Source organism: Chrysemys picta, chromosome 8, assembly GCF_011386835.1.
Source record: "Chrysemys picta bellii isolate R12L10 chromosome 8, ASM1138683v2, whole genome shotgun sequence".
In the NCBI taxonomy this organism is placed as follows: Eukaryota; Metazoa; Chordata; order Testudines; family Emydidae; genus Chrysemys; species Chrysemys picta.
Window position 1 is genome coordinate 55,303,344 of NC_088798.1, and position 26,128 is coordinate 55,329,471.

At 49.0% G+C, this 26,128-nt stretch overlaps 2 protein-coding genes across 11 annotated transcripts in view; both read left to right on the forward strand.

Annotated features, from left to right (window-relative positions):
• LOC103305973 (2-5A-dependent ribonuclease-like) overlaps positions 1-8,240 on the forward strand; it is a 41,291-nt gene extending 33,051 nt beyond the window's left edge. For all 3 annotated transcript variants that reach the window (XM_065554491.1, XM_065554492.1, XM_065554493.1), the window contains one exon: positions 2,580-8,240. In XM_065554491.1, the coding sequence (XP_065410563.1) occupies positions 2,580-2,718 (139 nt within the window). In that variant the 3' untranslated portion in view covers positions 2,719-8,240. The remainder of the gene's footprint in view (positions 1-2,579) is intronic.
• The window catches only part of LOC101946660 (2-5A-dependent ribonuclease-like), a 66,024-nt gene that overhangs the window by 32,983 nt on the left and 6,913 nt on the right, over positions 1-26,128 (forward strand). Inside the window, exons 1-4 of one of the 8 annotated variants that reach the window (XM_065554486.1) lie at positions 10,441-11,782; positions 12,852-13,097; positions 23,968-25,621; positions 25,948-26,039. In XM_065554486.1, coding sequence (XP_065410558.1) covers positions 24,172-25,621; positions 25,948-26,039 — 1,542 coding nt within the window. In that variant the 5' untranslated portion in view covers positions 10,441-11,782; positions 12,852-13,097; positions 23,968-24,171. The other 7 variants (XM_065554487.1, XM_065554482.1, XM_065554481.1 and 4 more) reach the window with 7 other exon arrangements.

Below are 26,128 nucleotides of genomic sequence, written 5' to 3' on the forward strand. Positions count from 1 at the left end.
GCAGCCTGTACTTATGTAGTCAAGCATGCCAGACTGAGGCTCAGGCCCCTACAAGCGTGGCTCACATCATGTTACTGCCCAGCCCGAGACAGCCTGGACATGATAGTAATGGTACCCGGGCAAGTCCGAGAGTCTCTGCGTTGGTGACTGGACCAATCTGTAGTCTGTGCAGGTGTCCCCATCGCTACACACCAAACTTCTCTGACGCTAGTAACAGATGCATCAGATCTGGGCTGGGCTGGGCTGCACAAGGTCTGTGTCACAGGACGAGATACCCCTTCATATAAACCTGAAGGAGCTCAGAGCGGTTCGTCTGGCCTGTCAAACCTTTCACGCCACTTTGCAAGGTCACAGCGTGACAGTCCTGGCAGACAACATCACCACCATGTTCTACATAAACAAACAGGGTGGAGCTTGCTCCTCATCCCTCTGCCGCAAGGCTCTTCTCTTCTGGGTCTTCTGTATAGCCCGGTCCATTCGGCTGGAAGCATCCTACCTCCCCGAGGTGAGGAATGAGCTGGCCGATCGCCTCAGTAGATCCTACCAAGCTCACGAGTGGTTGGTCCGATCAGATGTCCTGCAGTCAGTTTTCCAAAAGTGGGGTTATCCCCAAGTCGATCTATTCACCACTAAGGATAACAAACAGTGCCCTATGTTCTGCTCATTTCAAAACCACAGCCCGGGCTCTATCGCCGACACTTTCTTAAGGCAGTGGGGCGAGGGCCTGAAGTATGCTTTCCCTCCAGTCCCACTGATCCACCGGGTCCTGCTCAAGATAGGCAGGGACAGAGCAATGGTAATCCTGCTTGCCCCATCCTGGCCACATCAGCATTGGTACACGACACTTCTAGAACTATTGGTAGACGCCCCAAAAGTCCTACCCCTGTATCCGGACCTGATCACTCAGGACCGCGGGAGCCTTCTCCACCCGAACCTATGGTCCCTGCACCTCGTGGCTTGGAAGCTCCATGGCTAAACTCGATGGAGAGCCAGTGCTCTCAGCCAGTGAGACAAATACTCCTTGGCAGTAGGAAACCTTCCACCAGGTCAACTTACCTGGCCAAGTAGAAAAGGTTCTCTTTCTGGTGCGAACCCAGACATCTGCTACCGCTTCAGGTATCTATCCCAGTTATTCTGGACTACCTGCTTCACCTCAAGCAACAAGGCCTATCCCTTTCATCCATCAGAGTGCACCTGGCAGCTATCTCAGCTTTCCATCCAGGGGAATCTGGGTGCTCGGTGTTCTCAAATCCCATGAAAAGAAGAACAGGAGTACTTGTGGCAAATCCCATGGTGGGATTGGAAAGGGTGTACCCTTACTCTCGACCACCAGTACCAACCTGGAATCTGAACCTGGTCCTCTCCAAACTCATGAGCCCACCATTCGAGCCCCTGGCCACTTGTTCCCTCCTCTACCTTTCATGGAAGGTAGCATTCTTGGTGGCCATTACCTCAGCAAGGAGAGCGTCTGAACTAAAGGCTCTCACCTCTGAACCCCCTTATACGGTGTTTCATAAGGACACGGTACAACTTAGACTGCACCCTAGATTCCTCCCCAAGGTGGTCTCCCAGTTCCACATGGGACAGGACATTTGTCTGCCAATGTTCTTTCCAAAGCCCCACACGAACCCGCAGCAGTGGAGCTTGCACATGCTAGATGTTCGAAGAGCCTTAGCGTTCTACATAGAGCACATGAGGCCTTTTCACAAATCAACCCAACTGTTTGTGGCCATAGCCGATAGAATGAAGGGCCTTCCAGGTTCTGTGCAGTGCATATTGTCCTGGATCACAGACTGCATTCATACATGCTATGTGTTGGCTAAGGTCCCAGTTCCAGCAATCACAGCCCATTTGACGAGAGCACAAGCGTCTTCGACTGCCTTTCTGGTGCAGATACCCATCCATGAAATCTGCAAAGCAGCTACCTAGTCTTCAGTGCATATGTTCGCAGCCCACTATGCCATCAACCAACAGGCCCAGAGATGATGCAGCAGTTGGCAGGGCTGTCCTCCAATCAATCATTCCATGACTCCTACCCACCTCCGATGGTCAGCTTGGAAGTCACCTAATTGGAATGGACATGAACAAGCACTCGAAGAAGAAAAGACGGTTACTTGCCTCTCGTAATTGTTGTTCTTCGAGATGTGTTGTTCACATCCATTACAATACCCGCCCCCCCTTCCCCTCTGTCGGAGTGAATGGCAAGAAGGAACTGAGGGGGGTTCGGGCTGCCAGGGTACTATATACTGTGCCATAAGGGCGCCACTCTAGGTGGCTCCTCTGCCATCCCAAGGGGAGCTGCTAAGGGAAAGTTTCCGACATCTGTGCATGTGACGTGTGCATACCTAATTGTAATGGACATGAACAACACATCTCGAAGAACAACAGTTACGAGAGGCAAGTAACCGGCTTTTAATCATTTCTAGGAAATTCTCTCTTGTTTTCAGAAAGCTGCTGAAATGGCTTTCACTCTATAGGGAAAGAAATGGGGAAACCTGACCATTTGTTCTGATTCTTTGACACTTTTTAGCAGGGTAGGCTTCCCAAGTGAAAAATCAATTGTTGTTCTTCTGTTTCAGGGTCAAGGAAATAATCAAGGAGCCCTCGGAGTATTTCCTGAACCTATTTCCAGAATTGACAGTTTATGTCTACAAGTGTTTACGCAGCATACAGCATCATAGACATTTTCCAAGCCCTCAGAGTCTTTCTCAGCTGTAGCATGTTGTATCACTTCAGGTTATATGGCTGAATCCCATTGACTAACTTCCTTTTCAGCACCATTTCTTTCAGCTGCCAAAAAGTGTCATACAAAGTGGGGAAGGGGCTGGGTGGGCAGAGGGTATTGGAATTTCAGTCAGTGGATCTGATCTCTGGATTCAGCACTGAAGCACTCAGCTGTAAAGATGCTATGTTTGAGCGGGTTCATGGAGGACAATTACATTGAGGAAAGGAAGAACTAAGTGCTAGAAGGGCAAGTGCCAGATCTGGGGCTGCAGGATAGGTACCCCTCCTCCAGCAGGTCCAGGCTGGGGGAGGGGCACCCCAGCTGCACCTGGGTGCAGGCCGCACCAGATCAGGCCATGCCTTGGTCCGGGCCAGGCCTGGGTTGGGGTCTGGGCCGCTCCGGCCGCACCTGGGGCTGAGCGCCATGGCAGGTCTGGGCCGCAGCAGAGTTTGGGCTGGCAGAGGGGCACCCCTCACCCAGCTGAGGCGGGTTCCCTGAGCACCCGTGCATCACTAAATAAGCTGCTGCGCGGCCGTGCAGCTTACAGGGAACTTAGGTCAGGACCCCTTCCTCTGTTCAGTGGCTGCTTCCTTTCTCCCTTCTGGTGCAGTTAATTGATGGACAGAGAAAGAGGGAGCAGGAGCGGGTCCCTTGGAGCATTTAGACCTTCTTTCTATCATTGAGTCCCCCTCTTGGAAAACATTTCCAGCTGATATTCAGGAGACAGAGTGTCTATATGTCAGGATATTCCCTGCTGGTTTTCCCACCTGTTTCCCAGTCCTTTGTCTCCCTTCCTGCTTGATGGCTCTGTTTACTGCTAAAATGCAAATTAAGTGGAGCGCACGTTCCTTTGTTTGAGACAGACCTGTTTGCAAACCACAATTTGGAACATGTGTTAATTACACAATTTCCCTGTAGAATGTAACTTCACATATGGTGTTGCCACACACATTTTATTAGGACAATATTGACCAGCAAATTATGGGTCTTCAAATGATACTAACAAGACATACCTGGTACAAAGATTATTACAATAAGGTGTGGACATGGGTACATTCTATCACACTTCCATCCTCTACCTGTGCTGTGTATTCAATGTCAGGCTTGGCTTCCCTCTCACCTGAGGAGGCAGTCCTTTTGTTCCCATGGGCTCTGCCCACCAATCCCAGTTATCAAATAGGCTGGCATTTTTTTGTTTAAAAGCATAAAAGACAACTTGCCATGAGGGGAGTCCTAGCTTCGACGCCAGCATTGGCTCTTTAATCTTTCTTCCCCAGAGAGCAGCTTTCCAGCTCTCTCTTGAGATCTGTCTTTGTAGTGGGGATTGAAAACTAACTAAACTGGGCCTTTTTCTTTTAAATGTGGCAAACATAAATACCGGTAACAGCTGGATGAGTGACAGGCCCAGGTATACAGTTGTATAGTTGTTTTATAAGCAGTTGTTTCACTAGAAGCTGTGGAGACATTTACGAGGTGTATTTAATGCATCTAGCTGGTAATCTCGTACATTTTAATTTTAATGGTACATGATTATGAGAATCTGGAACTATTTCTATGTAGTATGGAAACCAGGGAGCTGATCTTGCAAAAGCTTACAATTGTAAGTAATCCTGAATCCTGTGAGTAGGCTCACTGAAGCCAAAGGCAGTACTGGGATGAGTAAGTATTACTTATGTAAGTAAGGCTTTGCAGGGTCCAGGGCCGGCTCCAGGGTTTTGGCCGCCCCAAGCAGCCAAAATAAAACAAAAACAAACAAACAAACAAAAAAGCCGCCATCTCGATCTAAAAAAAGCCGCGATTGCGATCTGCGGTGGCAATTTGGCGGGAGGTCTTTCGCTCCCAGGCGGAGTGAGGGTCCATCCGCCGAATTGCTGCCGAATACCTGGACGTGCCGCCCCTCTCCCGAGCGCCCGCCCCAAGCACCTGCTTGAGGAGCTGGTGCCTGGAGCCGGCCCTGGCAGGGTCTGCCCCCAGATTAAGCGCAGCACTGGTGCAGAAGCTTTGATGCGTGGAGCTTCAAGGAGTGAATACTTTTTCCTGTGTGTATTCACAATACACATAGATTCTTTTGACATGTAATCTGTGCAGTTAAATGCCTGCAGGGTTCTTTGCTTTTTCATCTGTACCTGCTTTCTCCCCTATCTCATATACACAGTTATTGGATTTGATTGTCTTTTACACTGAGGTTTTTGTCATCAGTATTCCCAGATACAGACCTAAATCTGGAATAAAGTCGGTTGGACAATCCGTTCTTATTGCATCTGAAGATGACTAGAGTATAATGTAGATCTCCGTATAGAAGGAGAGTGAGTGACAAGTGGGCGGGTTACAAGGCCATGTAAATACCCTAGGACTCGGGAGTTCTTCAGCACTCCTGTGGGGGTAAATTGGGCAGGGAGGATGAAGCTTAGCACCTACTCAGAGGAGGCCCTTTCAACACTCTGAGTGGGAGTCAAGCTTCAGTTGCAGAAAGGGAAGGGAGAGGAAGACTGTGATGTGACATGCCCCCGTCCCACGAGTTGAAAGTCTAAAGCATTCCTGCACTCAGGCAGCACCAATTAGGCACACCTGCAGAACATGCTCCACCCAGAGAAGTGGACCTTAAAAAGGGTGAGACTGGCCACAGAATAGGGGCGGGGAGAATAGGGTGAGACTGGTCACCGAATAGGGAGCCTGCCAGGTTTGCTAAAGAACTCCCATAGCAAGGGGGAGCTCAGCTGAGGCAGTTGCTAACCTTTTTCTTCCATGTGCCCCCATCCTTGTTTGGGGCAGATTGGCATGACAAACTCGATATGGGCGAAGGTTCTAGAGGACTTCTTCCAGTCAGAAACCTGCGGTGGGACCTGGGAAGCGCTGGCAGCGACTAGAGACAAGGAGACTTTAAATTGGGCTCTGAAACGACTCCAGGAGTGAGCTGAACTGCTGGGAGCAGTAAGATTGCTTAGGCGTGGGGGCTCCTGGACAGGAGCCCAGGGCAAGAGACTCAAAACTACTGTGGCTGAGCCCGAGCACAGGGTCAGCCAGCTACAAGGACCAAGATGGGAGCTGAGTAGCTTAGGTCCCAAATCTCTGCTAATAATGTGTATATGGTTTGGATGTCCATAGGCCATTAAAGATTGCTATCTGTTTATGTTGCTTGGCTGGGTTGGGGGAAGGCAAGAGAGACCCTAATAAGCATGTTAAACAGTTTCTCCACTACATTTGGTGCAGCAGCATTTAGGGTTCAAAGTTGGATATACGGAGTCACTCTGCAGGAAGATCTACTGGCTGGTGGTCAAGAAACCTGGGTGGGAAAGAAGAAATTCGGTAGTCTTTGCTCACTTGTCCTCTGGACTGATGGGGCTCTTGCATGTCAGATATTTTGTCTCTGATGTTCTTGCATCATAATTAGAAACTATATCAACAAGAGGGATTCCATTTTGGAATGGGAAACAAAATGATGCCCATATCCACACAGAGCAGGATTAGGGGGTTACAGTCATATCAAGGATTGGTGTATTCAAATCACAGGACTAAACCAGGGGTTGTCACATCAATTATTTGGTGGCATCTTCCTGGTGGCTGCTCTGATATTTTCCTAAAATACTTAATTAACTTTAGGAAAAACAAATGTATTAAATATTTTGGCTGTTTTTCTACATTTTTATATATTGATTTCAATTACAACACAGAATACAAAGTGTATTTATTTTTATTACAAATATTTGCACTTTAAAAATGATAAATAAAATAAATAGTATTTTTAATTCACCTCATACAAATACAGTAGTGCAATATAGTCTTGCCTCTTTATTGTGAAAGTGCAATTTACAAATGTAGATTCTCTTTTTGCATTTGGGTGGTGGCAGCATCTACCCATCCAAGGTCAGAGAAAAGCTGTATCCTTTTCTGTATTTATGGTTTAACAATGCGATTAAAACTGCGATTAATCATGATTAATTTTTTAATCGGTAATCGCGATTAATTTTTTTGAGTTAATTGCATGAGTTAACTGCAATTAATCGACAGCCCTCATTAATATGATCGTGAGAAACACCTTACGATTACAGCTTCTCTATCACTTGAAGATAGAAAACTGTGTATTCTAACGAATGACTAGTGACTGATGTGTAAATAGAAACATTTTCTGTGATGGGGATGTGGTGTTGGATTATGAACTAAATTCTCTGCCTCTCTCTTCTGAGTGAGTATTTTATTGTTTTAAGGGTTAATATGTTCTGAATTTTGTTTTATCTTAATACAGGTTTCAAAGTAGTAGCCGTGTTAGTCTGTAGCTGCAAAAAGAACAGGAGTACTTGTGGCACCTTAGAGACTAACAAATTTATGTAGTCTTAATACAGTTGACTTAATATATCAACATGTTAGTGCCTTGTTTTGTTAATCTTGAGATAGCTGGTATCAAATGTAAATTATATTGTTATCTTATAGTTTTCGCATCATTTTGTCATGGCTTAATAATACTCTACTAAACATGAAACATAGTGAAACATGTCAGATCACATCATGTTAAGGCCCTGGAGGGCTGGAACATAGCACCATGGTGGTTTTGGGCTACTGACACTACCACATCACCACAGGAGGACCCTGTGAGGTTGGAGTTAGCAGAATGTACTGCCCAGCAAGACCGGAGTAGCAGCCCCTCACAGCCCCCTGATTTGCCCATACCAGTACTTAAATCAGGAAGCCATGAAGAGGAGCTATCTGAACAACAACACAGAGTGCCTGCTGTGAGGTTATTGACATGAACAATGACCATATAGATCATTGTTGCAACTAAGATCCTATAGTTGCACCAAACCTTGTACAAAGGAGGTCAGGTAAGGTGTCTATGAAAAGGCTGTAATTTGCTTGTCATGATTATGCTGTCTGTATGTGTATCATTTTTGTATTTGAAGTTATGAATATTGGCTATGTACTTGTATCTCAATGTGTTTGCTTCTAAGTAGCATTAGTGAAGCATTTGGTCAGTTTCTTGAGAAAGTAATTTTCAGATTAAATGCCCAATCAAGAAACACTTAACTAACAATGGACCTTGGGAGACTCCAATCCACATATGAGGAGCCTCCCTGGGAATATTCAAGGTGTGAGCAATGGCTGCTCTACCTGTAAAGAACTGAGTCATGCATGGTTATGTGGCTTGCTCAGGTGACTCCAAACTCCACCTTGCTGCTGTGATTTTCCACAGTAAGAACAAAGAGGTGTCGTTCCACATGGCAGAGGATAGAAAAGGGCCTGGAAACCCCTCCATTTTGTCTTCAATCCTGCTTCTGACCACTGGAGGAACTTTGCTAGAAACTGAAGCTCTGGACAAAGGACTGAATGACCCATCCAAGCTGGATGTTTGTACTCCAGAGACTTGATTGGTTTAAATCAGCAGTAATCCCATCACGCCTGAAACAAGCCTGAACTAAGAACTTTGCAATTGTTATATGTATTTGATTCCATTTAACCAATTTTAACTCTCATCTATATTTCTTTCTTTTTATGAATAAACCTTTGGATTTTAGATTCTAAAGGATTGGCAACACCGTGATTTGTGGGTAATATCTGACTTGTATATTGACCCGGGTCTGGGGCTTGGTCCTTTGGGATCAGGAGAACCTTTTTTCTTTTACTGGGGTATTGGTTTTCATAACTATTCATCCCCATAAGGAGCAGTGCTGGTGGTGATACAAGGGAACTGGAGTATCTGAGGGAATTGCTTGTCTGACTTCTGGTTAGCCAGTAGGGTAAAACTAAAGTCCTCTCTGTTTGGCTGGTCTGGCATGCCTTAATAGTAAAGGAACTCCAGCTTTGGGCTGTAACTACCCTGGTCTAAGCAATTTGTCCTGAATTGGTACTCTCAGTAGTGCCCCACCAGAGGCCACTTTGTTACACCTGCCTGTCTGTTCCAGGCCCTGCTTATGCTAGACCCTAGACTCTGGCTTCCAATCCTGGTTTATCCTTTACTTTGCACTTCAATTGCTGTCAGTCACCTAGTGCCTGACCCAGGCATCACAAGGCCAGATCCTGTAAACAAGAGTCAGGGTCAGTCAGGCTGGAGTTGGAGACTGGAGATCAGAGCAGCACTGGGCTAGAATTTAGTGGCAGAAATCAGGGCAGAGGTCAGGCTGGAATCAAAGACTGGAGATCAAGAGACAAGGCAAAGTCTGGCACTGTAGCAGGCCAAGGTCTGTATGGTTGCCTGAACAATCCCTGGGGTTAAGAAGGGGCACTTGGCCAGTCAAAGGACTGCAGGTTCTGTCACTCTGGGTCTTGTGGGCCGTATGTCCTGTGGTGCCTACTCTCCACAGTGCTCCTGGGGTAGGGCTAAGCATAGCCCCCTGATGCCCCAAGCTCTGTAAACCTGGGTTCTAGTCCCCATGTTCTTACAGTTAGTAGCATACATGGGCCATTTATTTGTAAGTGATTGAATGCTGATTTATCAACAACTAGTGAACAGACATTTGCTTTTTTACATTTTAATGGCAACGTTTCATCAGCTTCTAAAAACCAAAGAATAGAGATTAACTATAAAAACAACCTGACTGTATGGAAACATAAGGGACCAGAGCTTCCCAATGACCAGCTCCCACTGGGTGTAGTAGGGAGGGGATGATCCATGAGCTAGCTATGATGCCCTGATTCTCCAGTCAGCCCAGGGTGTAAAATAGAGCAGTCTGTGGGCTACTCTAACATGTGAGCTGGCAATGGTTCCTAAAGGACGCCTTGCCAGCAGATGGCAACCTCATTATTCAGTGAGACCAAATACCAATTAGAGATTGCTGGAGCATATTGTGCTTAGTCCATATCCCCTGCACTGGGGGATGTGAGAAGGGGAGTCTAGCCAGCTCTATGCTCACTGAGGATAGCGAGGGGTTTGTGGCCAGTCTCTTCTCCACGTATGCTCCTGACCAGTGCAAAGGGAGCAGAACCAGGTAGAAAATCTGCTCAGATTTTTATTCCATTTTTAATAATAGCTCCAATACTTCTGTTTAAATGACTTACAGATTCCACACTTTTTGGGGGGTTATTTTCCTGAGTCTGTTTTGCATGAGTCAGTGAGCAGAGTAGTGACTAAGCATTCTAGCTTTGGGAACTGACAATTTATTTGAAAACTAATGCTGCATCCGAAGAAGTGAGGTTTTAACTCACGAAAGCTTATGCCCAAATAAATCTGTTAGTCTTTAAGGTGCCACCAGACTCCTTGTTGTTTTTATATTGTGCTAAATTCACCTCTGAAAATACACAGGACACAACCTGGATAAGAGGGAAGCATTTCCTAGAGAATCCTGCCACTTGCCTCGACACATAGTTTTTTGGATGGATTTGTTTTTGACAGGCAATTGTTGCTGTTTGTTGTACTGAGGATAGGCTATACATGTACCAACAGCTAGGAACCCTGATGAAAGTTTTACACTGCAAATTTGTTAGAATTATCTATGATGTGTCATAAAGGAAAAGACCATAAGTCTTTGACTTCCTTCCTAAGACACTGCAAGAGAAACGAAAGTAAAATACCTGGCCGAGACCTCAGTGCACCTCTCTCCTCCATTACTCTGCTTGCACTGTTTTTCCTCTTTGCGTCCCTCTGCTTTTTTCTTATCTGTCCCTTGCAGCCCAACCCTCTCTTCTCCCGCCTCTTTGCTGAGCTGTGCGGCTAGAACTCTGAACAAACAAGAAGGCAAACACTCCTATGTGGGATTGCAGACGTCTGAGGAAGAAGGGAGGTGAGTGACTGGTATATACAAGGTGGGCTGAGGAAGACAAGGAGAGCTGTTTGGATCCTCAGTGGGAAGGTTGTCGGCTGAGTTATTCCAGTCTTTTTAATGAGGAAATATTTACTGTTTGCTATGATTTTTGTGTCTTCTAATGTGTCTGTGGTGCCTTACTAAAGGGAAGAAAAGGAGAGAGGGGCTATGGGCAGACGTGCCAATCCTGCGGAAAAAAACACAGAAATTTGGCTTGGTTTTGGCTTAATAGGCTTGTGAGTTGCTTCTTGCTTGTGTAAGCGGGGGAATGGTCCCGCTATTGTGGGGAACTTTCCTGGCTTCTTCTCTACTTCAGAGCCCTCCCTGTTGCTTGTTGCTTTTTCTTTTTCTTTTTTTAAATCAGCTCCCGGCAAGCGGGAGCAAAGGTGGGAGAGAGTAAGGTGTGTCCCAGACTGCACACCGGGGGATCTAGTCACCAGGGGCGACCCGTGGTGTCCAGGCTCCTGGAATGTTCAGGGCCAGGGGCCCGGCTCCACAAATGTTTCCAGCCGGGTCTCTTCTCCGGGCCTGCCTGGAGCGTCCCCAGGTCCCTGCCTGCTGCCCCCCGCACGTGTTTCCCGGGCCCCAGAGTGTCCCTGTCTGATTAAAATTGGGCGGCTGCCTTGCAGCGCAGTGCTGCTCTCCCTTGTCTGCACTGCCGGTGTATCAGCACAAAGTGCTGCCCTCCCCTTTTGCTACTGGGAGCGGTTTCTGCCACGCAGCGTAGCAGTTTGGTAAACTGTTTGTTAACTTGCTACCGCCTGTCCATGGGGTTGCGAATCAGGAGGGGATGGGGTATGTGGTCAAAAACAATCCCGATCTGCTTCCTGACCGGAGTGGCCGCTTTCATTGAATTCGTGAAAGGGGAGGTAGGGTTTGTAGGTATAGAGCGTGCCCCTGAGCCCAAGTTGAGACCACAGTGGCCCCTTTTCATTTTTTCCACTGGCTTCTCCTTGCTTAGTTCCAATGACTGGGCTGCTCATGCACCTGTCACTGGTCCAGGGATGGTTGCAAAACGGGAGGGATGGGGTTGTGGTGGAAAACACTCCCGGTCAAGGTTACTGGGCATGCTCAGTTCGACTGAGCATGCTCAGTACACCCAAAGTAGCGAAACGGGAGCGAGAGCACTTTGTGGTGCTACACTGGCTGCTGCTGCCTAAGGCTAGGTTACAGCACAAGAACAGCGGCTGGCCGAGGCAGCTGCCTGCCGCTGCACTGGAGGAGGCGCACCCATGATTGGCAGCCCTCCCCTCCCCCCCGCCCCGGCACTTCCGGCCGGCCGGGAGACGTCTGGACCTCACTAATCTGAGCAGCTGCTGGGGCTTTGGTGAGTATCTGATCCGTGTCCGCCAGTCACCTCTCCTGCCCCAGGTTGGGCAAGGGGCAGCCCCACCCCCTACCCCCAGTGAGGCTATGGTGAGGAGTAGCAGTAGGGGAGGAGGCCACACGTGATGGCAGCCCCCCCCCCCCCCTGCCGGCACCCACCTTAGGGGAGCGAGGGGGCTTCCTGGACCTGAGAGGGGCCCTAGGAGCATGTGCAGTGACAGTGGTGCAGGGTGAGTGGGCTGCTGGGGGGGAGGGGGAAGAGGTGGGGTCTCTCCCCCGGAGCTTGCCACTGCCGGTGGGGAGAGAGTTGTGGGGAGTCCTCCTCTCTAGCCCTAGCCCTGGGGCAGTCTGTCTGCCTCCCAAATGCCTCATCCCTGGCCTGGCCCTGCCCCAGAGCCCTCACCCTCTGTATCCCAATCCCCTGCCCTGGCCCTGAGCCCCCTCCTGCACCCCAACCCAGACCCTGCACCCAAACTCCCTCCCAGAGCCTCCCCCCTGCACCTCCTCCTGCACCCCAACCCCCCTCCCCAACCCAGACCCTGCACCCAAACTCCCTCCCAGAGCCTGTCCCCCCACACCCACTCCTGCACCCCAAACCCTTGCCCCAGCCCATCCCCTGCACCCAAATGCCCTCCCAGAGCCTGTCCCCCCACACCCACTCCTGCACCCCAAACCCCTGCCCCAGCCCATCCCCTGCATCCAAACGCCCTTCCAGAGGGTTAGAGTTCCTAAGGGTTTGGTACTTGAAGCTAGGGTTTGGGAGGCTATGGGTAGGTCTCCCCCTGTTCCCCCCGAGTTAGGGTTTTATTGGGTAGGGCTCCCCTCCTCCCAGGATTTGGGTTCCTATGGTTTGGGTAAATGAAGTTATGGTTACGGTTTTGATGGGTGGGGCTCCCTGCCCTAAGGTTAGGGTTCCTATGGGTGATGTACTTGGAGCTATGGTTAGGGTTCCTATGGGTAGGTCTCTTCCCCGTCCCCAGGGTTAGGGTTCCTATGGGTTAGGAACACAAGAATGGCCATACTGGGTCAGACCAAAAGTCCATCTAACCCAGTATCCTATCTTTCGGCAGTGACCAATGGCAGGTGCCCTAGAGGGAATGAACAGAACAGAACCAGTAATCGAGTGATCCATCTCCTGTCACCCATTCCCAGCTTCTGGCAAACATGCTAGGGACACCATCCCTACCCATCCTGGCTGATAGCCATTGATGGACCTATCATCCATGAATTTATCTAGTTCTTTTTTGAACCCTGTTATAGTCTTGACCTTCACAAAATCCTCTGGCAAGGAGTTCCACAGGTTGACTGTGTGTTGGGTAAGGCTCCCTACTCCCCCCCCCCCCCCCAGGGTTAGGTTTCCTGTGGGTAGGGCCCCTTGCCCTAGGGTTAGGGTTCCTATGGACAGAATAAATGGGGCTAGGGTTACGGTTGCAATGGGTAGGGCTCCTATGGGTGGGATACTTGGAGCTAGGTTCGGGGTCCTATCAGTAGGCCTCCCTGGGCTAGGGGTCTAGTGGATAGGGTTCCCTGGGCTAGGGGTAGGTTGCAAATGGTACGATTTCTCAGGGTAGGGTTAGGGTTCCCGTGGTTTGCGCTCCCCTGGGTAGGGTTATGATTTCAAATGGTAGGACGTGTCAGAACAGAATATGTTTCGAGAGGTTAGGGGTCTGTTTACAAGGGTATTGTTCCAGAGAACAGCACTCCCCAAACTAGGGTTCCAAACGGTAGGACGTGTTGAGATAGGGATTGGGTTCCTGAGGTGGTGGTCTCAGAGCTAGGGTTAGCAGTGGTGCAAGTAGAATCCATTTCTTACCGGTACGGGGGGGGGGGGCGCACCAGCTAAGGGGGAATGTGACCTCCCCATGTGACCCTTCATGTGACTCCGCCCTGCCCCCAGCCTGGGGCCCCCATGCTCTCCCCGTCCCCTCCTCATGATCCAGCCCACATTACCTGGAGGGGGGACGGGCTCTGTCCTCCTCCTGCTGCACCAAAGACTTCGGAACTACAGCGGGGAAAGGAGCGCAACCCCTAGCCCCGCCCCTGTCCTTTCATGGAGCTGTGTCTCCTCCAGCTCCGTCTGTACAGTGGCAACCTGGCCGGAGGACAGGGCTGGGGGGCGGGGCGGGGCGGGGCTGGAGGTGGTACAGCCGCCAGAGGAACTGCTGACGTTCTGCTCCTTTCCCCATTGCCTCTTCTAGCGGGGAAAGGAGTAGAACTCTCAGCTCTGCACCCCCAGCCCTGTCCTCCGGTCAGGTGTGAAAGTACAGTAACTTTTCACTTAACGTTGAAGTGATGTTCCTGAAAAATGCGACTTTATGTGAAACAATGTTAAGCGAATCCAATTTCCCCATAAGAATGAATGTAAATGGGGGGGTTAGGTTCCAGGGAATTTTTTTTTTTTTTTTGCCAGACAAAAGGCATTATATACATTTTAAACAAGCAATTTAATACAGGTATAAGTTGTAAACACACAGCACGTGCACACTACTCCCTCCCCCAGCATAGTATTAAATTGCTTGTTTAAAAATTGTTTAAAAACAGTTGGGAGGTGCCCCTGCCTTACCCTACACAGACACAGCCCACTGGCACTGGAGATGAGGCAGGCAAGGAGGCTGAAGGTGCTGTAGGCTAGGAGAAGCACCTTGCGCAACAGCAGCAGCTTCCCCTACTCTGCAAGCACGGGGGGGCTCAACCCTCAGCCCGCCCACTGCCCCCCTTCCCTCAAGCCCCCACCCTTGACCTGCCTCTTCCCCCCTCCACCACCTCCCCCTTTACTTCCCACGCTGCGTCCTCGCTCCTCCCCTCCCTTCTAAACACTGCAAGCCAGCTGATTGCCGCTGGCGGGAGGGAGGGGGAGCCTGCACCCCAAGTCCTCGCTCCTCCCCCCTCCCTCCTGCCTGGGGCAATCAGCTGGCTTGCGGTGTTTAGGGGGCAGGGGGGAGGAGCAAGGACTTGGCGCGCAGGCTCCCCCTCCTTCCCCTCCTGCCCAGGGCAATCAGCTGGCTTGCGGCGTTGGGGAGGCAGGAGGAGCCTGCGTGCCGAGTCCTCGCTCCTCCCCCCTTCCGCCTGCCCCTGAAACGCCACAAGCCAGCTGATTACCATGGGCGGGGGGGGGGGAGCAGGGGGAAGGTGCTGCTGATTCCCAGGGTCTGCCGGCAGGTGGGAGGCACTGTGGGGAGGAGGGGGGCGTAGGGAGGCTGCCAGCTGTGGAGAAAGCAGGCAGCCAAACAACGTAAGAGTGGAGCATTGCACAACTTTCAATGAGCATGTTCCCTAATTGATCAGCAACATAACAACGAAACAACGTTAACCGGGGCGACTTAAAGTGAGGAGTTACTGTACTATATTCCTTTCTGGAGTCTGATTTGTCTTGCATATCCTAGGTTTCACCTCACTTAAAAACTACTTGCTTATAAAATCAGACAAAAATACAAAAGCACACTCTTATTGAAAAGTTGCTTGCTTTCTCATTTTTACCATATCATTATCAAATAAATCGATTGTACTTAAAATTCAGTGTGATACTTGAGCCTGTTATTCATTTGTGAGCCTTGTCTGAAGCCAGAGACCTGCAGCCTGGAGCTGAAGCATGTAATTTAGCTTTGCAGAGCCCCTTGTGGCATTAAGCCCCAGGCAATTGCCCTGCTTAACCCCCCCTAATGTCGGCCCTAAACCCATCCGATGACCCCCCTGGGAGTCGCAACCCTCAGGTTGAGAAACACTGATCTAAATGAGTCCAGTACCTCCCAGAAGACCTTTATGGTTGAGAACCACTGTCCTAGAGTATCTTGTCATTTATACTTATGGATACATGTTTTTTTTAGACAGTCTTGACTCTGGCAGGCAATTTTCGCTGTTCAGTTTTAACTGGTAGGCCTTACCTTTACTGACAGTTGGTAACCTTTGCTGAATGTATATTGGAGCTAGTGTGGCTGTCATGTCATGTCATCTCTAGATTCGGGAAGGGCTGCAGACATGGCAAAATTGTGTGCAGTTCCACTTGGGTGGTGGAAGGAGAAGTTTCAGAATTCACCCCCCTGTTGTAACCTTTGATTTATGTAGTCCCAATTAGTACTTTAAAGATAAGGAATAAAACCAAGTTGAATTCTTTATGGTTCAAGCCTACAGGGCAATTACAGATCATTTAATTTAGTGGAGGACTGTGAATATCACAGTGAGAGATAAGACTTAATTTAAAATAAAATATAAGTATACACTGCTTATCATACTTGCATTTTAAGATGAAACGATGCATGCAGGGGTGATTAATCCCTGGAAGGGAAGAATGGGTATAATTTTTTTTCTAACAGTACCTTCATGGTGAATGGGTGCCCCAATCTAAAATCAGCATGCTACTTTTTTCTTAATCATAGGAAATTAACACCTCTTAATTAATTAACATTACCTTTTACCATATTTATATTTCCATTACCATAATGAAAGATTTTGTAATTTTTTATTGTCTATTTAACATTAAGTATTGTCTTAATTAACATCTGCTTAAACACTAGATAGTGTTTTTCAAAACACAAACATTTTATTTAAAACACTTGTAAAAACCAGTTAGGACCAAAACGTGTTTACAACATGACCTAGGGTTATGCCCCAACTTATTTTTAATATACCTTTTAATTGTTTTACTTTACTTTTACAAGGCCTCTTTTGACTATTGCCAAGCCTATAGTGAGGAAATAAATTTTTGGGGCTACTTACATTTCAGTACATTTCTTTAAGCAAGCACCATCTTTGTAGATGACACAATCCCTCCTTTGGTGCAGCTGATGCTCACTTCTTGCACCTGTGAGGCCCAGCTCCTGAGCCCCAGGTTGTAGAGGGATAGGAGCAGATCCACAGGCCATTCCCCACCAGGGAAAAGGGTGCAAAGTGTAGCAGATACTACTAGAGTCCTGAGGCTGCAGTAACTATTGTGGAGAGGCCGCATTGCAGCTCCTTGTCTTCAGGAAGGAATCCATGCCTTCCTATCCCCACAAAACCACCCCACACAAAGCCTTGAAATTTGGATTTAGTGTCTAACTGGTGCTGGGAGAAAATTGCCCCTAGGTGTAAAAACATGTAAATAGTCCAGGAGTCGGCAATCTTTCAGAAGTGGTGTGCCGAGTCTTCATTTATTCACTTTAATTTAAGGTTTCACGTGCTGGTAATACATTTTAATGTTTTTTAGAAGGTCTCTCTCTATAAGTCTATATATTATATAACTAAACTATGGTTGTGTTGTAAAATAAACAAGGTTTTCAAAATGTTTAAGACGCTTCATTTAAAATTAAATTAAAATGTTGATCTTACGCTGCCGGCCCACTCAGCCCGCGGCTGGTCTGGGGTTCTGTTCACCTAGGCCAGCAGTGGCTCAGCCCGCTGCCGTTCAGGGGTTCCATCCACCGGCTCCTGCCAGCCGAGCTCCCGGCTGCCAGACCTGCTCAACCCGCTGCTGGTCTGGGGTCCCGGTCTTGCCCACATACAGTGGGTACCTACCTTCTCCCTGGTTCTGGCCCATTCTCTTCCTCTCTCTCTGCACTGAGCTGAGGGTGGGGGTGCATTGAGCACAGGGCTGGGGGTGAAGGAGCAGGATAGGGGTTGGAGTGTAGGGTCTGGCCAGGAGCTAGAATGAGGGAGGGGACTCAGGGTTGGGGCACGAGGTTTGGGTGTGGAGCGCTTACCTGGGCAGCTCCCATTTGGTGCGAGGGGTGCAGGTGGGAATGTGTGTTGGGGGGGGGTGCAGGAGCTCCCGTTTGGTGCTCAGGGTGGTGGTGGAGATGTGGGGGGTGCAAGAGTCAGGATGTGGGGAGTGCATGGGATGTGGGGGGGTTGGGTATGTGGGGAGGGTCCAAGAGTCAGGGCAGAGGGCTGGGGGCAAGTAGGGGGGTGCAGGTGTCAGGGCATGGAGTGTGGGGGGCCTGGGTATGTGTGGGGGTGCCAGAGTCAGAGCTGGGGTTGTGGGGGGGGGGTAAAGGAGTCAAGCAGAGGGCTGGGTGTGTGTGAGGGGGGGTACAGGGCTCAGGGCAGGAGCCTGGGGTGTGTGTGGGGCTGCAGGGCTCAGGGCTGGGGGTGGGGCTGGGGTCATGGGGTGCTCATGGCAGGGGGCTGGAGGGGATATGCCCGATTCCACCACCCCCCTTCCCCAAGGCCCTGCCCGCGCTTCTTCTCTGCCTCCATCCGGAGGAGCAAGCATGCTGACTCTGCTCCGCCCCCACCCCCTCCCTCACAAGGGCCATCAGCTGGCAGGGAGGGAGGGACGGAGAGGAGGAGGAGGGGCAGGAACACAGGACACTGTGGGAAGAGGCAGGGGAGCCGGCAGGACCAAACTTCTGCCCCTTGCCCCCGCAGTGCCATAGGTTGCCGACCCCTGAAATAGTCCATTAGAATTATCTGCGACATGTCGTGGGAAAAAAAATATTAAGAAAAGTCCTTATATTCACATTTACCTTCTTACATCCACCTTCCCCTGCAGTTGTTGCCTCCCCCCAATGCATTCTTGTTCATGCTGTTTCTCATTCCCCTCATTTACACTTTCGTTTTATCCACTTCTTACTGTCTCTCTTCCTCCCTCCCATGCCTAGCCCTCTATTCCTCACCCCTTCTTTGCCCAGTTGAGCTAAGCTGTTTGTCTGGAACTCTGGTTGCTAATTGCAGATCTCTGATGTAGTAGGGAGGTGAGTGCTTGGCATGACTGGAGTACTGTCATGGATGGATATAAACTGTTGAGGAAGGACAGGCAGGGCAGAAAAGGTGGGGGAGTTGCATTGTATGTAAGAGAGCAGTATGACTGCTCAGAGCTCTGGTATGAAACTGCAGAAAAACCTGAGAATCTCTGGATTAAGTTTAGAAGTGTGAGCAACAAGGGTGATGTCGTGGTGGGAGTCTGCTGTAGACCACCAGACCAGGGGAATGAGGTGGACAAAGCTTTCTTCCAGCAACTAACAGAAGTTACTAGATCATAGGCCCTGGTTTTCATGGGAGACTTCAGTCACCCTGATATCTGCTGGGAGAGCAATACAGCGATGCGCAGACAATCCAGGAAGTTTTTGGAAAGTGTAGGGGACAATTTCCTGGTGCAAGTGCTGGAGGAACCAACTAGGGGCAGAGCTCTTCTTGACCTGCTGCTCACAAACAGGGATGAATTAGTAGGGGAAGCAAAAGTGGATGGGAGCCTCAGAGGCAGTGACCATGAGATGGTCGAGTTCAGGATCCTGATACAAGGAAAAAAAGGAGAGCAGCAGAATACGGACCCTGGACTTCAGAAAAGCAGACTTTGACTCCCTCAGGGAACTGATGGGCAGGATCCCCTGGGAGAATAACATGAGTGGGAAAGGAGTCCAGGAGAGCTGCCTGTATTTGAAAGAATCCTTATTGAGGTTGCAAGAACAAACCATCCCGATGCGTAGAAAGAATAGTAAATATGTCAGGCGACCAGCTTGGCTTCACAGTGAAATCCTTGCTGATCTTAAATGCAAAAAAGAAGCTTACAAGAAGTGGAAGACTGGACAAATGACCAGGGAGGAGTATAAAAACATTGCTCAGGCATGAAGGAGTGAAATCAGGAAGGCCAAATCACACTTGGAGTTGCAGCTAGCAAGAGATGTTAAGAGTAACAAGAAGGGTTTCTTCAGGTATGTTGGCAACAAGAAGAAAGTCAAGGAAAGTGTGGGCCCCTTACTGAATGAGAGAGGCAACCTTGTGACAGAGGATGTGGAAAAAGCTAATGTTCTCAGTGCTTTTTTTGCCTCTGTCTTCACGCACAAGGTCAGCTTCCAGACTACTGCACTGGGCAGCACAGCATGGGGAAGAGGTGACCAGCCCTCTGTGGAGAAAGAAGTGGATCAGGACTATTTAGAAAAGCTGGTCGAGCACAAGTCCATGGGGCCAGATGTACTGCATCCGAGGGTGCTAAAGGAGTTGGCGGATGTGATTGCAGAGTCATTGGCCATTATCTTTGAAAACTCATGGCGATTAGGGGAGGTCCCGGATGACTGGAAAAAGGCTAATGTAGTGCCCAATTTTAAAAAGGGAAGAAGGAGGATCTGGGGAACTACAGGCCAGTCAGCCTCACCTTAGTCCCTGGGAAAATCATGGAGCAGGTCCTCAAGGAATCAATTCTGAAGCACTTAGAGGAGAGGAAAGTGATCAGGAACAGTCAGCATGGATACACCAAGGGCAAGTCATGCCTGACTAACCTAATTGCCTTCTATGACCAGATAACTGGCTCTGTGGATGAGGGAAAAGCAGTGGATGTGTTATTCCTTGACTTTAGCAAAGTTTTTGATACGGTCTCCCACAGTATTCTTGCCGGCAAGTTAAAGAAGTATGGGCTGGATGAATGGACTATAACAGGGATCAGCAACCTTTGGCCCACAGCCCGCCAGGGTAAGCACCCTGGCAGGCCCGGCCAGTTTGTTTACCTACCGCGTCCGCAGGTTCAGCCGATCGCGGCTCCCACTGGCCACGGTTCGCCATCCCAGGCCAATGGGGACGACGGAAAGTGGCGCGGGCCGAGGGATGTGCTGGCCGCTGCTTCCTGCCGCCCCCATTGGCCTGGAGCGGCAAACTGCGGCCAGTGGGAGCTGCGATCAGCCGAACCTGTGGACACGGCAAGTAAACAAACCGGCTAGGCCTGCCAGGGTGCTTACCTTGGCAGGTTGCGTGCCACAGATTGCCGATCCCTGGACTATAATGTGGATAGAAAGCTGGCTAGATCGTCGAGCTCAACAGGTAGTGATCAATGGCTCCATGTTTAGTTGGTAGCTGGTATCAAGCGGAGTTCCCCAAGGGTCGGTCCTGGGGCTGGTTTTGTTCAATATCTTCATTAATGATCTGGAGGATGGCATGGACTGCACCCTCAGCAAGTTTGCAGATGACACTAAACTGGGAGGAGTGGTAGATATGCTGGAGGATAGGGATAGGATACAGAGGGACCTAGACAAATTAGAGGATTGGGCCAAAAGAAATCTGATGAGGTTCAACAAGGACAAGTGCAGAGTCCTGCACTTAGGACGGAAGAATCCCATGCACTGCTACAGATCAGGGACCGAGTGGCTAGGCAGTAGTTCTGCAGAAAAGGACCTAGGGGTTACAGTGAACGAGAAGCTGGATATGAGTCAACAGTGTGCCCTTGTTGCCAAGAAGGCTAATGGCATTTTGGGCTGTATAAGTAGGGGCATTGCCAGCAGATCGAGGGATGTGATCATCCCTCTCTATTCGACATTGGTGAGGCCTCATCTGAAGTACTGTGTCCAGTTTTGGGCCCCACACTACAAGAAGGATGTGGAAAAATTGGAAAGAGTCCAGCAGAGGGCAACAAAAATGATTAGGGGGCTGGAGCACATGAGTTATGAGGAGAGACTGAGGGAACTGGGATTGTTTAGTCTGCAGGAGAGAAGAATGAGGGGTGATTTGATAGCTGCTTTCAACTACCTGAAAGAGGGGTTCCAAAGTGGATGGATCTATACTGTTGTCAATGGTAGCAGATGACAGAACAAGGAGTAATGGTCTCAAGTTGCAGTGAGGGAGGTTTAGGTTGGATATTAGGAAAAACTTTTTCACTAGGAGGGTGGTGAAGCACTGGAATGGGTTACCTAGGGAGGTGGTGGAATTCCCTTCCTTAGAGGTTTTTAAGGTCAGGTTGACAAAGTCCTGGCTGGGATGATTTAGTTGGGGATTGGTCCTGCTTTGAGCAGGGGGTTGGACTAGATGACCGCCTGAGGTCTCTTCCAATCCTGATATTCTATGATTCTATATGGGTTCAGTGTGCCGGGAGACAGGTCGGGGCCATGGAGATGCTGTACAGCAAGTACTTCCGTCCTCAGGAGAAAGGGTGCTGGGCTGAGTTATTAGTCTTGCTTCCTTGCTGCTAATGACAGCATCTGCTTGTGATGATGATGTGCCCATTTCGTTTTGCTCACTGAAATACAAGAGGAAAAGGATCTAACGGGGACTGAGAGCAACTGCATGAAGTGCAGTAGGATGTCAGAGCTGGCAGCAGGGCTTGTAGCCTTCACAGCGTCAACAGCTTAGTCTTACTCATGATATTGCTTTGTACACCAACCCCACTCGCAGCCTTTGGCATACAGGGTATGTTGGCAGCATGCTGTGCCTGGAGAGTATTCATTAAAGACCTTTTTAATTTCATATTGTCCCATTTTTCCCTCCTCACTCACTAATGGCCCATTTTATATCTCAGGGGAAAAACTGTCTTAAATGTACCCACTATTCTTAAAGCCTGCCTCATAATGGCCTGTCAGTGATAGCCTCCAGACCCTGAATTCTTTCCTGATTGACCCCAGAAAATGATGAAAGGGTCAAGAAAGTCTAACAGACAAATATGGGCTTCTCACTGGGCAGAAAGGGAGCAGGGGTAAGGTGGGACTTTTTGTCTAATATTGCTTTCTGATTGGTCTCTTGACAGGGCTAAGGGCATAGCCACCTGTCCAAAACTGAATGAGGTAATAGGTATGCGTATACTTACATTCTCCAACAAAGAACAGGAAGCATCAGGTATTTGGTGCATATAATGAAGGCCATGTGTATTTTGCAGCAAGTTTAACCTAAATTTCACAGCAAGACCCATGGTTTCTGTGGCACTACAGTGCTAACTTCTGTAGTGAACTGAAAATTCTGCAGCAGCAGCATCTGGAAAATGTAAAAGTTACAGAGAAGCACAGTAGCTGGATCTTTCTAATACACTTACTGGCAGTGAATAATTAAATTTTCTCATTACGTTCCAGAGTCAACATCCAGTTAAGATCAGCTTCTGTTCAGATCATATTTGAAAGGTTATCTTCACAGTCATGATGACTAGAAACTTGTTTTTTGAAAATTAAAAAATTGGAATCTCCTGCACTCTTCTGTACAGAGAGTAATTCTGTAGGAACTCAAGCAGCTTCAGAATTGCAGAATACACAGAGCCATATTTATATAACCCAAGTACCCTCAACTGTATCTAATGCCAAACACCCTTCTTGGGATGTCTTCTCCCCACTGACAAGCACACCCAAAAGTACCGTGCACTTGCTTAAAGGTACAAACCACTTTTCCCACCCCTACCATTTCATTATGATTGTCAATCTGTACTGATAAGAAACTCAGAACCAAATTAGCAGGGGCTGTTGCATGTGGACCCAGAGGCCATCTGATATAATCCCCCTTCCCCCCCACACACAATCACTTGTGGCTCTGAAAACCATGTGGTATAACCTTCACTGTCCTGTCTCTTACAGATCAATAGAGTCTCGCTAAAGCTGCGAGTTTGTCACAGAAATCATGGCTCTGTGACTTTCCATGACTTCTGCAGCGGCCGGTGCGCTGGTTCCAGAGCTGCCTGAGCAGCTCCGGCAGCCCTTGGGCACATCACACTGGCTGCTGCTGGGGCAGTCTTAGGCCACTGCTCCCCCCACCCAATAGCAGAAGGAGGAGTTTGGGTCGGGGAGGTGGGCCTCAGGGCTGGGGGTTGGGGCGCGAGAGGGGGTGAGGGCTCAGGGCAGCGCTTACCTTGGGGGGGCGGGGCTCCCCAGAAGTGGTAACATGTCCCTCCCTCAGGTCCTAGCTCTGCACATGTCCTCTATCCACAGGCACCGCCCCTGCAGCTCCCATTGGCTGTGGTTCCTGGCCAATGGGAGCTGCGGAGCTAGCAGCGCTAGGAGCTTGGGGAGGGACATGTTGCTGCTTCCGAGAAGCAGGGTAGGGAGACTGCCAATCCTGCCAACCCTCCCCGTCCCCCAGCACCAGCAGGGGTCCCGGGCTACTCTCACCCCAGCACTCTCAGTTCCCCCTGCGCCGCCCCCCCAGCACTCACAGTGCCCCCCTGAGCCACCCTCCCAAGCACCTGCAGGCCCCCCCTGCTCACCTGCTGTCCCCCCCGAGCATTTGCGATGCCCCCAAGGCTGCCCCCCAAGCCTCTGCAGGCCCCACCCCAGTACCCCCTGACCACCCCAACCCCCCATGACCACCCATGGCCCCCCCGCCAGCACCCGCAGGACTCCCAAGATTTAGTCAGGGGTATAGTACAAGTCATGGACAGGTCACGGGCCGTGAATTTTTGTTTACTGCCCATGGCCTGACCATGGTTTTACTAAAAATACCCGTGACTAAAATGTAGCCTTAACTATAGCCTATCAAGCACAACTGTAAAGTCTTAAGAGTCAGTAAATAGGTTTGTTTTCTCTCTTTGCTAATCAGGTGGAATATGTGAAGCATGGAGCCCTTGGAGCCGGATAGTGCTGGTGTACTTCATGAGCAAAACTCCATTCATGTGCCGACAACAAAGGCACTGACCAATCCGTGCCTTCCATCTTAAAGGTGAGCCCAGGAAGTACATTCTATTGAAGAATCTCCATTTGAAAGGGACACAGAACAAGAGCACAGCCACTTATCTTAACAGTCATGGAGGCCACTGGTAACAGCCAGGAGGAGGCATCGACCTCCAGAAATGAAACAGCAGCAGACAAACCCTCTCTGCTAAACAATGCTGTCCGAAACCATTCACTAGAGACAGTCCGGCAGCTGTTGGAGGAAGGAGCAGATGTTAATTCCAAGGTAGAAGGTGGTTGGACACCTCTGCACAACGCTGTACGGGGTGATCAGGAAGAGATCGTTGATCTTCTGCTGGAGAAGGGTGCTGATCCGTGTGCTAGGAAGAAAAACGGTGCCACTCCCTTTCTTGTAGCAGGGATAGTGGGAAATGTGAGACTTTTAGAGCTCTTCCTGTCTAAGGGATCAGAAATCAATGAGTATGATGACAATGGTTTCACAGCTTTTATGGAGGCTGCTTGGTATGGGAATGAAGATGCCTTAAGATTCTTGTACAATAATGGGGCAGATGTGAATTTGCGGAGGGTGGTTAACGAGGAGAAAAGGACACTGAATAAAGGGGGGGCAACAGCCCTGATGGATGCTGCCAGGGAGGGCCACCTCTCAGTCGTAAACATTCTTGTCAATGAGATGAAGGCTGACATTAACATCTGCGACAACCAGGACAGGAATGTTTTAATCCATGCCTTCCTTCCAAGTGATAACAAAACAAAGGAGTCAATTCTCCCGATAGTTCTTTTCCTGCTGGATTGTGGTGTTGATGTGAACAGAAGAGATGAACATGGGAAAACTACCCTCATCCTGGCAGTCGAGATGCGAAGTCTGGATTTGGTGAAAGCTTTATTGGAGAAGAATGAAGTTGACATCAATGATGCTGACAGAGAGGGCAAAACAGCACTGATGATCGCTGTAGAGAAAAACTATTATGAAATAGCAAAGCTACTGTGTGAAAGGGGGGCAAGGACTGACCTTGGGGACCTTATTGGGATTGTCAATAGGAAATACAATAAGAAAATGGCAGATCTTCTTCGCCAGTACGGCGCCAAGGCTGGTCCAAGTCAACCTCAAGATTGGGAACCCACCAGCAAACGCTGGGGAGAGCAGCTGAAGGTTCTCTACAACATGTATCGTCCTATGATTGGAAAACTTAAAATCCTCCAACATAATGATTTCAGGATTCAGAGAACCTCCCAAGGGGGCATCTACCTGGGACTCTATGATGGGAAAGAGGTGGCTGTGAAGATATTCTGCATTGGCACAGAAACTGCTAAACAAGAGAAAATGTGCCTTGAACAATGTCTGACTAGCAACCATTTAGTAAAACTTTTTGGTGCTGAGGAAAAGAAACCCTGCCTGTACTTGTGCCTCTCGCTCTGTGAGAAGAACCTTGAAGAACACCTGAGTGCATCAGAGAATGAAGTGAATTGCAAGGGTGTTCTTAAGACACTCTTTGAGGCAGTTCAAGAACTACACATGTTTGGATTTGGCCATCAGGATCTACACCCACGTAATATTTTGATAGGTTAGCTTGTGTGCTCTTATCATTCTTATTCTATTCTCCTATTGCTCATAGTTGAGAAAGCGAGGCATTATAGAGCTGACCGTATATGTCACAATGTAGAGATCTTTATGCACAGAGAGGATGTGTGTGCATTATTGCTCATGTAGTACAGCAGCCATAAGTATCACATTAGTTTTGCCCTCCTACTGAGAGATCAGGTCATCCCACTGAATAATCTACCAGAGAATTCTGGGGTCATGCGAATAATTCAACTAGGTACCAGAGAAAAGGAGCGCAACATACACACAGACAGACAACAGGCTTAACTATTCCTGTTATTTTGTCAGATGCTGCTGGTAAAGTTCGCTTAGCGGATTTTGATAAGAGCAAAAGATTGAGTGAAGGACAGAAGGATGATGTTATAATCAAAGACCTGAAGGTAACTTTCCATTAAACCAATATTATGTTTCCAACTACCCCTCACACCCTTTGTCTTTTGCTTCCTTCTTTCTATTCATTTATTTTCTT